Below are 12,036 nucleotides of genomic sequence, written 5' to 3'. Positions count from 1 at the left end.
CCCTCAATTCTCTGCTTTTAAAGGAGTAGCCAAGGCATAGCTCTGCCTTCTTGTATTTCATGTTTAGTAATGATAGGAAACCAGAATATATAAATTTTGCAACCATAAGCAGTCAAAAAGATAATGGTGCTTTATCATCCATCTATTGTAACTGTATAAACATATCACTAGGTTGTTAATATCATGAAATGTGGCTTTGGGAGTAGACTACTTTTATAATTATACTTTTCATTTGGTGTACATTTAATTTAAAATATCAGAGAGCATTGGCCTCACATGCCTTCTGGCTGGACTCATACAACGGCTCCCTATTTATTTACTACCTTGGTAGACAACAAAAGGCTGTTAAGAGAAGTCGATGGGAGCGGGTGAATGAGGCCGGGGAATGAGGGTGGGAAACAAATTAAAATGAATTAAGGAAACAATACTAATGTGGTAAGCCAAGGCTATATGCAAATAATTGCCTGCCCTAAAAAGTCTAATCCTATCAAGAATGCCCAGGATGTTAATTGGCCCATCTTTCAAACTCCCCCCCCCCCCAAGCCAAACTGCCAAATTCCAGCAGAACTGCCTGGATCACGCCTGAGTAACGACTCATAAAGAGCTGGAAAGTAACTTCTCACATTCAGCATCAATAGAACAATTAAACTGTGGGAAACGTGAATGACTAATTGTCAGAACTGGTGGTCTCTCTTAGGCTAGCTTTGACACTCTGAGCCATGGGTTTCTCATTCAATTCTGCCATAAAAGCTGTTAGTCTTGTCAACTGTGAAGCCCATATACGTTTACTTCGGCTATTGGGTCACACATACATGACTACTTGTGAGTATAGCATGGTTCTTGAAAACCTCATGGGTCCAATTCTTTTGCTTTGATTCAAACAACAAGCAGACACTGCATGTTGTTTTCAAACTAAGGCGGTTTAAAGTATATAGCCAGTTTACAAGAAGTAGCTGTGTTAACTGTGAAGAAGGAAAAGTTGCACATCCAAATCAATGTCAAAGTATTTTTATCAGACAAATGTCCAATGAGTGATGTATAGTTATTTCATTGGATTTGTATTCCACTTTTCAAAAACTCAAGGTTCATGAAAGCTCTATATATGACATAAGAAGTTGAAAGAATGGTAGATTTGCATTTGGCTCATCCCAGTATCTTAGTTCTCTACATTTGAGTGGCCTGGTGGCCTAGAGGTGAAGACGCTCACCTTCCACTTGGAAGGTTGAGAGTTCAATCCTAGGCAGTGCAAAGAGAAAATATCTGCTGCAAATTCTGCATAGGCGTCAGGAAGGGCATCCAGCTAGTAAACACTCACCTCCATTCAGTCGCCCCGACTCCATCCGGATACAAGGGATTACAGGGTTGTAAAAAACAAACAAACCCTTAGTTCTTACATTTAACTGGTGTGAGTGTGTTTGTAAATGAAATTATGGAGTACAGTGCCCAGGTTTAAGATTTCTTCCGTTTCATTTACATCATTCTGTCTGCTTTGGACTTTACTTTTCCAATATTTTTGTATATTTAGTGAGAGGTCTGAAGGGAATCAGTAACCTTTCTAAGTAAACTTAGATTTAAATTTATTAAGTAAATTTAAAACTGTATGAAAAATGCTTTGCTAGAAGAAAGGAGCCGACGTCATGGCAAAGTGGTGTGGATAAGCAGTAGCTCCGCGAAGTCCCACCAAATTCTTCTAGCCAGGAGGCTCTGCTAGGCCAAAAGTCACCCTGTAGGGGTGCCAAAGTTAGAGGGGATGCTTCGATGGTCGTGAGGAGAGCACAAACTTCTAGTGTGACCAAAAAACCTCTTTAACCAGCAGAAAAGAAGACGGCCATTATGGCTGAACTGAAGCCATGACAGCTGAAATAGAAGAGAAAATCCTCGGTCTGGGTAAGAATTTTCTAACTTTTGCTTTGGAAAGGGGATGTTCAACTGAGGTGAATAGTGGCGACTAAGACCTAAGAAGAACTGAGGTGAATAGCGGCGACTAAGGTACGCAGGAAATGACGACAAGGAATCATAGGGAGGTAAAAGAATTGATACACGACATAGTTGTGAGACCAGAAAATTATGAGCAAATGACACTGAATAATGAATATGAAATTCAGGAAGTAGAGGTGAAAATAGAAAGAACAGAGGAAAGGACAGGGGAAGAAAAAATGACAAATGATACAAAAAGATAAAAAAAAGATAGTAAAAGCTGATGAAATAAAAAAGGTAATTTACACTTTAAGAGATTAAAGAACAGAAGAGGATACATAGAAAGACACCCCTGAAGTGAGGAAAGGATCACTGAAAGGTCTACTGAAGGCTCAACAGAGTGAAGAAGTGGTAGAGACAGATGAAATACTTAAAACATGAATGATATAAGAAGATATCAGACCCCAAGAGAGGAGTAAGGGAGATGTGCCAAGAAGTCAATTAGAGATATGAAAATGGGCAAGAGATGAGGGATAGATGCAAAATACTGTTTAATAAAGGAGTTGTTGTATTAAGAATTAGTATAGAGGTAGAAACTAGAAATGGGAAAATATTACTTTTTTTAACTTGGGAACTATTTTATTAATGTTTAGAAAATAGAAGGAATTAGAAATTTAGAATTAAGGACATGTAAAAAAAAGATGAAGTAATTGTAATTAAATAATGAATATTGAATAATTAAGATAAGTACACACCAGAGGTGAAATCTAAAAATTTTCCCTACTGGTTCTGTGGCCGTGGATTAATTGGTGGGCGTGGCTTGGTGGTCAGATGGCTGGGTGGGCGTGGCCAATAACAGTAAATAATAAAAATAATAAACAAAGTATAAAAAAACAATAACTGGTATCAAAAACCAACCTTCACACTTTACACACACACAACACAACACAACACGACTCACATACAATGTAAAAGCAGCTGCACTTCACACTTCACATAGCCACAAAGCTCAAAAAACAACTTTCACACTTTACACACACACAACACAACACAACTGACTCACACACAATGTAAAAGCAGCTGCACTTCACACTTCACACAGCCACAAAAAGGTCAAAAACCAACTTTCACACTTTACACACACACAACTTGACACACACACACACAAAATGCCACATACAGCTTTCTGAGATTTTGTGTGTTTGTGTAGTTAGAGTGAAACACTACAGAAACATAATAAATCTCAGAAAGCTGCACAAATATTTTATTTTATTATTTTATTTTATTGTGGACTTCAAATCCCAGAGTTCCTCAGCCAGCCAAGCCAGCCAGTTGATCACCGAGGAAATAGATTAGCTGAGCGATTGATTCTGTCTGGCTGAAACTGAAACTGCTTTCAGGCTGGAAAGAGCCATGCGTTCATCAGTAATCAGGTAAGTGCCTTAGAATCTCTACTCTTACTTGTAGAAAACATGTTTTCTACAGGTAAGAGTACAAGTAAGGTTCTGCTGATGAGGAACTCAGGTGAGATCGCCAGAGGAGACTTTAATTTTTTAAAAAAAAGTTTAAAGTCTCTGCTCATCTCAGCTGAGGGGTGGGATCCTCAAAGGCTTTTTTTTACTTTTAAAGGCATGTTTCGGCTGAAGCAAAACCGGCTTTTAAAAGTAAAAAAAAACCAAAAAACCTCTGCAGATGGTGCGGCTCAGCAGAGGTGGGGGGGCAGGGCCAGGGATTTTTGCTATCAGTCCTTCAAACCAGCAGCCACCATCGCTACCGGATAGCGTGATCCGGTCCAATCCGGGAGCATTTCACCCCTGGTACACACTATGATTAATATACTTGGAGGATAATGGTTATAAATGTGATGTTTATATATTTATTTTTGATATTATTGATTATAGACAAAACTGAACAAAGCATTTAATTAGACAACAGAAGATGTTTAATAAGGATAAGCGAAGACCATGGCGAATAGATTTTGAAAATAAGTTATAATTATTGTGTGTATAAGATTTATTATGTGTATTTAAAAGAGATTGTACCCAGACAATAAAGTGCTATTGTGAATATGGAAATATTATATATAACAAAGAAAATGGCATAATAAAAAATAATAATAAAAAAAGAAAAATTCTTTGCTCAATATGAAGCCAAGATGAGCCAAGATTGGGATGGGAAGGTGAACTCACAGAGGGAAATAAGGTGTTCACTCTCACTCTGTACTGTGCTTCAAGCCCTCACAAGTTCTGTCGGGTAGGGTTTAAATGGCAATAGGCGTAGGGTTTAAATGCCAATAGGCGACTGCATAGAAATCCATATTGGGCCCAACTAAGTTGCAAGAAAGCAATGGATAAGTCTTATTCTGAAAGTATGAAATCCAGCTCTAAACATGAAACTTTTTCATTCTTTTGACAGAATGTGGAGGTTCTTTTGATACAAGAGAAAAAGAAGTGAGTAGAAATGATTTAGAAGCTTGCAATCTATTGTGACCTTGAGCTGGCTTAATCAAAATATACTTCAATAGGGATTTGAAACATTAGTGAAGGAGAGTGAATTGCCACAAATACTATCATACACAGCTTGCTTAGAAACAAGGAGAAATCTTAAATATAAACATGTTGCCAGTTTAATCTGGTTTTACATTATTTCAAAATAAGATAGTCCCATTGTCTACACATTAAGGGTCACACGATTAACTTCAAAACATGCATTAAACATTGCTTTCTATTTTTTAAAAACTGCTATTAGAAATTCCAAACTGTACTTGAACAAGGGGAGTGGGAAGGAAATGCTAATGCTGGAGGAAAATGCTACAGCCTGAGAGTAGCCAACATTTGTTATAAATGGCCATCTCTACTAGGACAGTTTAAGATTTATTTTTTTAAATAAATGGCTCCATATATTCAGTAAATGCTGACATGACCAAGGACACACTTTGCACGAGAAATCTGTTCTGTTCTATGAATTAGGATCTCCACAAATGAATCCCTGGTCATAGAATAGGACAAGAAAGCATAAGCATGTGGAAGGTTTATGTTAGTTAGAACATGGAATAAGAATCTGAGTGAACATAGTATGCATCTCTCTTCCCCATAACATTTCTGGAAGGGTCTATGTTAACAATTCCCAAAATTGACTTTGTATGTTCTGTGGAAAGTAGCAAAAAGATTTTTAGAACAGATTTGTTCAACAGCATGCACTCTATTGAATTTTTTTGTCCACAATTCATCACTTTCCTTTTGCAAGCTTACCATACTTTCCTAATATTTTATCTCCTTAATTGTGGCTTCCCAGTAACAAAACAAACTGTGCCACTAAGTAGAATGTCTTTTAAAAAATGTATTTAACCACTTTCCTTATCAAGTGACTTTAAAAAAATTATTTGGTATATTCACAAAACTTTGCAAAATCCCATATATTTCTTTTGACCTACACCAAAGGAATGTTTCTATCGTAATTTGATCTCTTATGTTTTTTCACTGAAACATGGAATGCTTTCTTTGTAGTTACATTTACAGAATGTAACAGAATTTTAGCAATTGCTGATCAAGTTTGAAAAATGCTTTTCATTGGCATCAGGAATAAAAAGGTGTAACATGAATTTTCACATCCAATACTTTAGCCTTGTTTAATATACTGTAAATCTTCAAAGAATAAAGCAAATATGAGGTGTTTTTTGCAGCTTTTCCTGCAGAAAAATCTAAAAAAATATTTATTTCACTTCTCAGACAAGGTTTGAAAAAAATATCACAAAAACAGCATATAATAAAATGACAAACCAGTTTGTAGCTTATCACTAAAAACCTCAAATGAGGCTTGTTTAACTTTAGAAATTCATTTCCAAGAATATAGCATACTAGGAACAACCAACCCATACAACAAATGATTTTGGCATTTGGTGCCCCCTAGTGCAAATGATGTGCTACATTTCTTAAGCTTTGTACCGTTATTTCCCCCCACACAAGTTGCTTTATTATTACAGCTTTCAGCATACAAAGCAACTTTCTCATGAAGTATTACTTTCCAAAATCTTAATTATTTTATTGCTTTGAATGTTAGCTAAATTGTTCAAGCCACATTTCAAATACCTGCCAACAAAAAACTCTGAAATTACATCCATCATTTTAGGCATCAAATGTAGTCTCAAACACACCTTAACTAGGTATTGCCTTTTTAATAGCATTAGAAAGTAGATCAGGGCCATCAAGTAGAATGCAAAAGTGCATATAATTACAAAATGCAATCACTCCACTACAAGCAAACTAAAACCTAACGTTTTCTTCGGAATTTTCAACATGCTGTTCAGTATCCAAAATGAAGATACGAAAAATATAAGATTCCTGTACCAAATCATGTAGATTTCTTTGAAGCTTTGTCTACAGTGACCTCTATTTGAAAAAACTAACTGTTCAGAAACAAAAAAAAACAGAACTTTGTTTGTCCCACCAATGATTCAGTCCGTGATGTTGGCTTCATGATTTTGAAGTATCAGACACTGTGTGAAGTCTTCATTTGAGCCTATTTCATTTTGAAATGAAATCATGACAAGGTTTGCTTTGTGGCCCCATTAATGGTGAAGTTAATTCAACTATATGTGCAGTGTGATCAGAGACGGCTTTGGTCGCGTTGGTTGATGATCTCTGGAGTGCCAGGGACAGGAGTTATTCCTCTGCCCTGGTCCTATTAGACCTCTCAGCGGCTTTTGATACCATCGACCATGGTATCCTGCTGCACCGGCTGGGGAGTTTGGGAGTGGGAGGCACCGTTTATCGGTGGTTCTCCTCCTATCTCTCTGACTGGTTGCAGATGGTTTTGGCAGGGGGGCAGAGATCGACCGCGAGGCGCCTCACGTGTGGGGTGCCACAGGGGTCGATTCTCTCGCCTCTCCTCTTCAACATCTATATGAAGCCGCTGGGTGAGATCATCAGTGGTTTTGGGGTGAGGTACCAACTGTACGCTGATGATACGCAACTGTACTTTTCCACCCCAAGCCACCCCAACGAAGCTGTCGAAGTGCTGTCCCGGTGCCTGGAAGCCGTACGGGTCTGGATGGGGAGAAACAGGCTCAAGCTCAATCCCTCCAAGACGGAGTGACTGTGGATGCCGGCACCCCGGTACAGTCAGCTGCAGCCGCGGCTGACTGTTGGGGGCGAGTCATTGGCCCCGATGGAGAGGGTGCGCAACTTGGGCGTTCTCCTGGATGGGCGGTTGTCTTTTGAAAATCACTTGACGACCGTCTCCAGGAGAGCTTTTTATCAGGTTCGCCTGATTCTCCAGTTGCGCCCCTTCCTTGAACGGGATGCCCGATGCACGGTCACTCATGCTCGTTACCTCTCGCTTGGATTACTGCAATGCTCTCTACATGGGGCTCCCCTTGAAGAGCATCCGGAGGCTCCAGTTGGTTCAGAATGCAGCTGCGCGGGTGATAGAGGGAGCCGTTCATGGCTCCCATGTAACACCGCTCCAGCGCAGACTGCACTGGCTACCTGTGGTTTTTCGGGTGCACTTCAAGGTTTTGGTTACTACCTTTAAAGCGCTCCATGGCTTAGGGCCGGGGTACTTACGCGACCGCCTACTGCTACCGACTGCCTCCCACCGACCTGTGCACTCACACAGAGAGGGACTCCTCAGGGTGCCGTCCGCCAAGCAATGTCGGCTGGCGTCCCCCAGGGGAAGGGCCTTCTCTGTGGGGGCTCCCACCCTCTGGAATGAACTTTCCCCAGGACTTCGTCAACTGCCTGACCTTTGGACCTTCCGCCGCGAGTTGAAGACTTATCTATTTATTTGCGCAGGACTGGCATAGAAATTTTTAGTAGTTTTTAATATTTTGATGTAAATTTTATGGGGTTTTTATGGTTTTAAATGGTTTTAATTTTGGCCTTATATTCAATAAGTTTTTTAATTATTGTTTTATTGTGTATATAATTGTTGTTTTATTTTGGCTGTGAACTGCCCTGAGTCCTTCGGGAGAAGGGCGGTATAAAAATCTAATAAATCTAAATCTAAATTATTTTACCTTACCTCATTTCTATCCTGAACGTATCTGTAAGAGTGATTTGTGGTTCATAGGCAACTTATTTTAATCTTTAGCTATTAACTGAATTACAATAGTAACTGGTTTTTTTTCTTTTGCTCATTTTTGAACATGGTCTCTGTGGATTTAAAAACAAAACAAAATAAAAGGACTTTATCCTAAAATGCCAAGCCATCTTGACATTTGCATTGTTCTGTTACATAGATCAATACTACTTAAAACTTACGATATATAAATACTCCAAAATATGCCCAAATATGGAAGAAAAATATGATGAAGACGCGACACAGAGTACATTATGTGCTGTATGAGAGAAATAGATAGTAAAGTGAATGAACCTTGTGTAAGCGCTTCAAAAATCAGGGTGATTTTAGGAATCAAAAACACCCATATAATAGGAAACAAATATAATAACTACATTTAAATAATACTTCAGTTGTATTAATTTTAATAATAACTTACAATCATAATACATGCTACCAAAAAGCTTGTGAATGAAGTTTATTTAGGTTGAATGGTGAAGAAAGCGATACAATACAGGTAAGACACTTTCAAGATGAATAAACCTCTAACTGCACAGGAGGCTGGAAGTTCACCTCACCTCACAATCAAAATCATTACACATTCTGCCTTCTGAAAAATAGGTATGCCATGCAAAATTAAAAACATTCTAACCAATCCTATGGTACCATTTAAAATGCTACCAATACCACAATAATTTATATCACATTAAATAATCATTCACAAAAAATGAAATATTTTCAATAATGAAAAATATGGTTTTTAATGCTTAAATCATGGTTAGTATAGTTTGCATGAATACTTGTTCAGGTATTTGGCTAAGCTAGTGAATAGAAAACATGCAGTGCAAAGACCTCTTTTATTCAACTGAACTGTCCTTTATCCAACAGTGATCACAACAAAGTGATATTTACTATATTTTTCACATGATTTTATAACCATCCATGCACTGACTTCACGTGCACAGCAATTATTTAAGACTCAAATCTAAGATACCATACTGTATGTACCAGACAATTTAAGCACTCTTGGCAATTTTTTTAAAAAACCATAATGTAAGAACGATGTATAATTAAAAGTACATCATGGGACATGGTCTTAAAGATTGAAGAACTGCAATTAATTGCTCATCTAAAATTAGATCAATGGAAAAAACTGAATTATATATATACAGATATATATTACAGATAAACCTGTAAGATGAAAAATATCTTGACTGAACTAAAGGAATAAGAAAAATACATTTTAGAAGAGGGTGTGTGAAAAAGTTTTCAGTGTTTTGAAGGGCGTGGGTACCCCTTTTCCACCTTTGTCCCACCAGCAAAAGATCCATTTCGATTTTATAGTGCCATTACATCTAAACAGAAATCAGGAACACATGCTTGTTCACTCTTAAATACCCTGTTTTAAAGTGAATAAAAAGTTTTCCTATATTAGACAAATGATTAGCTAACTTATCCCCAACCGAAAGATATTTTAAGTAGTGATCAATAAGATGAACAAGCAGAATGTTTACTAGATTCCTCAGGAATTTGCACAATTTAGGAACTATCTACTGGAATACATTTTCCTCCATTAAACTCAAACTAACTGAAGAAAAGCCAAATGAATGCTGCTGCTTAATATGCAAGACTCTCAAGCAGTCCTTTCCACAACTGCTTGTGATGAAATGCAATTGGGAATGTGAAGTTTATAGGTTTTCCATGTATTGCAGTTTTGAAACACTTATTTTACAAATACAATGCAAATAAATATCAGGCTAGTAGAAAATATCTTATTTACAGTTTTACAAATGCAATCGTTCTCTGTGTAAATGTAGTGTTTTAAAGAACACAGTTTTAATAAAGTGAGTTCCTGTATAGCAACAATTTAACATAACATAACAATAGAGTTGGAAGGGACCTTGGAGGCCTTCTAGTCCAACCCCCTGCCCAGGCAGGAAAATTTGTTAGTTTTCACTGAAATGGCAAATAGAAAACAAAGTTCAAGTTAAAATCTGTTTTATAATTTAGTACAAACAAACCAGCATCACCTGGAATGAGATCTGTTAAAGTGCTGAAAAAGTTTCTGAATTTGTAGAAAACGTACTATACAGTTATTAAAGCTTCATCTGTCAAAAATGTTAGATTTTATTCACATTTTCTACCACCAAGGTGGGGAAGAGGGGAAGGAAGGATATATGTGTATCTATATTAGCAATTAAGATTACTGCTAAATTTGACCTTTGTAAAATAGCTGGAGCTTCAAGCTTCTGTGACAATTTCAGGCTTTACAATCTGGTAGGTAATCAAATATTCTGGATAGGCCTGAAAGATAAAATATTGGTGGTCAAAATATTTACAGAAAGTGAAGCCAAATCTCTCTCTCTCTGTTTGTGTGTGTGTATGTATGTATATATAAAGGGGGGGGAGAGAGAAAGAGAAAGAGGGAACAAGTTTTGAATGAAGAAATAGAATTGTTGTAGTAACTGTACTGATTTAATATTGAACTATTAAACTCTACTGAAAGTAGGAGACTGCCATATGACTGCAAAAAGTCCCCATTAGTTTTGGTCCACTGGGATATCTGCAGTTTTGAAAGATAACATGATATATTCACAAAATGCCCATGGTCAAAATGATCACCACAGAGAATATCTGCAAGTAATTAAAGTAATTCCCAAAATTATTTCCATTGCCCCCAGTTTAATTTTATTTATTGCCATGATTTCTATGCTATTCTACTCTAGGTACACTCTCAGAGGTTTTATAAGACAAGGCAATGAATTAAAATCTCAGCTTATTTTTTGTCGTAACATTTTCAAATCAGCTCTTGGCCATCATTTCTATTTTCTAAAAACACCCGTGGGATCCAGAAAAGTTCTAAAAATACCTGTACTTTGTTTTGTAATACATACTCATTCTCATTTCTTTTTTTAAATGAACAGGTACCATCCTGAGGACCAAAAAAAATTACACTATACCCTTTCTTGCCAAACAAAGCAAAATAAAAAAGAATTTTGAATAGATCTTCATACATTTAAGGAAAACGTGTTTATTAGATGTGCAAAATTTGTGGACTCATGAATACAATATCCCGGATCCAGACTAAAGACACTTGACATGTTTCAAAGGGAGGCTTCTTCATAATATTCAGTTTCCAGATCAATGAATATTGTATGTTCTAATATTTAAAAAATAAAACCCTAAATACACTACCTGTTCTCCTCTGTAGATGACATATTCTGCTAAAGCTAGCCCATTCACACTAGGTCGTCCAGTAACTGAATGGTGTCCTGGTGGAGAATGAGCCATTTTCATGGCACTGAACTGAAGGAATGATTTACCCAAAGTTACTCGGCAAAAAAGCAACTGCCTATATTAAACAAGAGAAGCATTTCATTAGTAACATGTAAAAAAACAAATCCAGTGAAAAAAATACCCTTGAATACATGATCACGTAGTAAAGACTCTGAATACAATCTAAACATTATATTAATCGATTAAAACGATGTCTTTCTCTTTCCATTCAACTAATCCTATAGCAGAGAGATCGTTCTTGGAAACCTCCAGTGAAGGAGCACACACAACTTCTGGAGGCAAAGTTTGTCACCCGTTAATTGTTCTGTCAGGAAATTTCTGCTTAATTCTAGGTTGGGTCTCTCTTTATTCTTCTTCCATCTGTTCCTTTTTTCTTGCCCCAAGGTACTTTGGAGAATAGTTGACTCTTCTGACCTCAAATATTGGATCATGTCACCCCTAGTCCTTTTCTTTGTTAGACTAGACAGTCTCAGCATTTTTTTTGTATCATAGCGATATAAAACTGGATGCAGTATGCCAAGTATAGTCACACCAGTGAAGTATAAAGCAGTACTATCATTTTATGTGATCTTGATACTATCCTTGATCCCAGGTTGATGGAACCTGGGATCGCATTGTTTTTTTTTGGCAGCTATAGCACGTTGCTAGCTCAATAAGTGGTTGTTCACTAGGACACCTAGATCCCTCTTACAGTAACTACTGTTGAGTCAGGTGCCACATATTCTATACCTGTGTGTTTGTTTTTTCCTGTTATTTTATTTGTTT

At 37.2% G+C, this 12,036-nt stretch overlaps 1 protein-coding gene across 7 annotated transcripts in view; it reads right to left on the bottom strand.

Moving 5' to 3' along the window:
• The window catches only part of TNKS2 (tankyrase 2), a 78,547-nt gene that overhangs the window by 29,960 nt on the left and 36,551 nt on the right, over positions 1-12,036 (bottom strand). For 5 of the 7 annotated variants that reach the window (XM_058187878.1, XM_058187879.1, XM_058187880.1 and 2 more), the window contains 2 exons: positions 11,170-11,326; positions 8,438-10,278 (listed from right to left, as the gene is read on the bottom strand). In XM_058187878.1, coding sequence (XP_058043861.1) covers positions 10,216-10,278; positions 11,170-11,326 — 220 coding nt within the window. In that variant the 3' untranslated portion in view covers positions 8,438-10,215. Of the gene's footprint in view, positions 1-8,437; positions 10,279-11,169; positions 11,327-12,036 lie in introns of those variants that run through there. The other 2 variants (XR_009155692.1, XM_058187877.1) reach the window with 1 other exon arrangement.

The sequence above is a fragment of the Ahaetulla prasina genome, chromosome 6, assembly GCF_028640845.1.
Source record: "Ahaetulla prasina isolate Xishuangbanna chromosome 6, ASM2864084v1, whole genome shotgun sequence".
In the NCBI taxonomy this organism is placed as follows: Eukaryota; Metazoa; Chordata; class Lepidosauria; order Squamata; family Colubridae; genus Ahaetulla; species Ahaetulla prasina.
The sequence above is the reverse complement of the archived record's forward strand: the minus strand, read 5'-3'. Positions and strand labels throughout refer to the sequence as shown.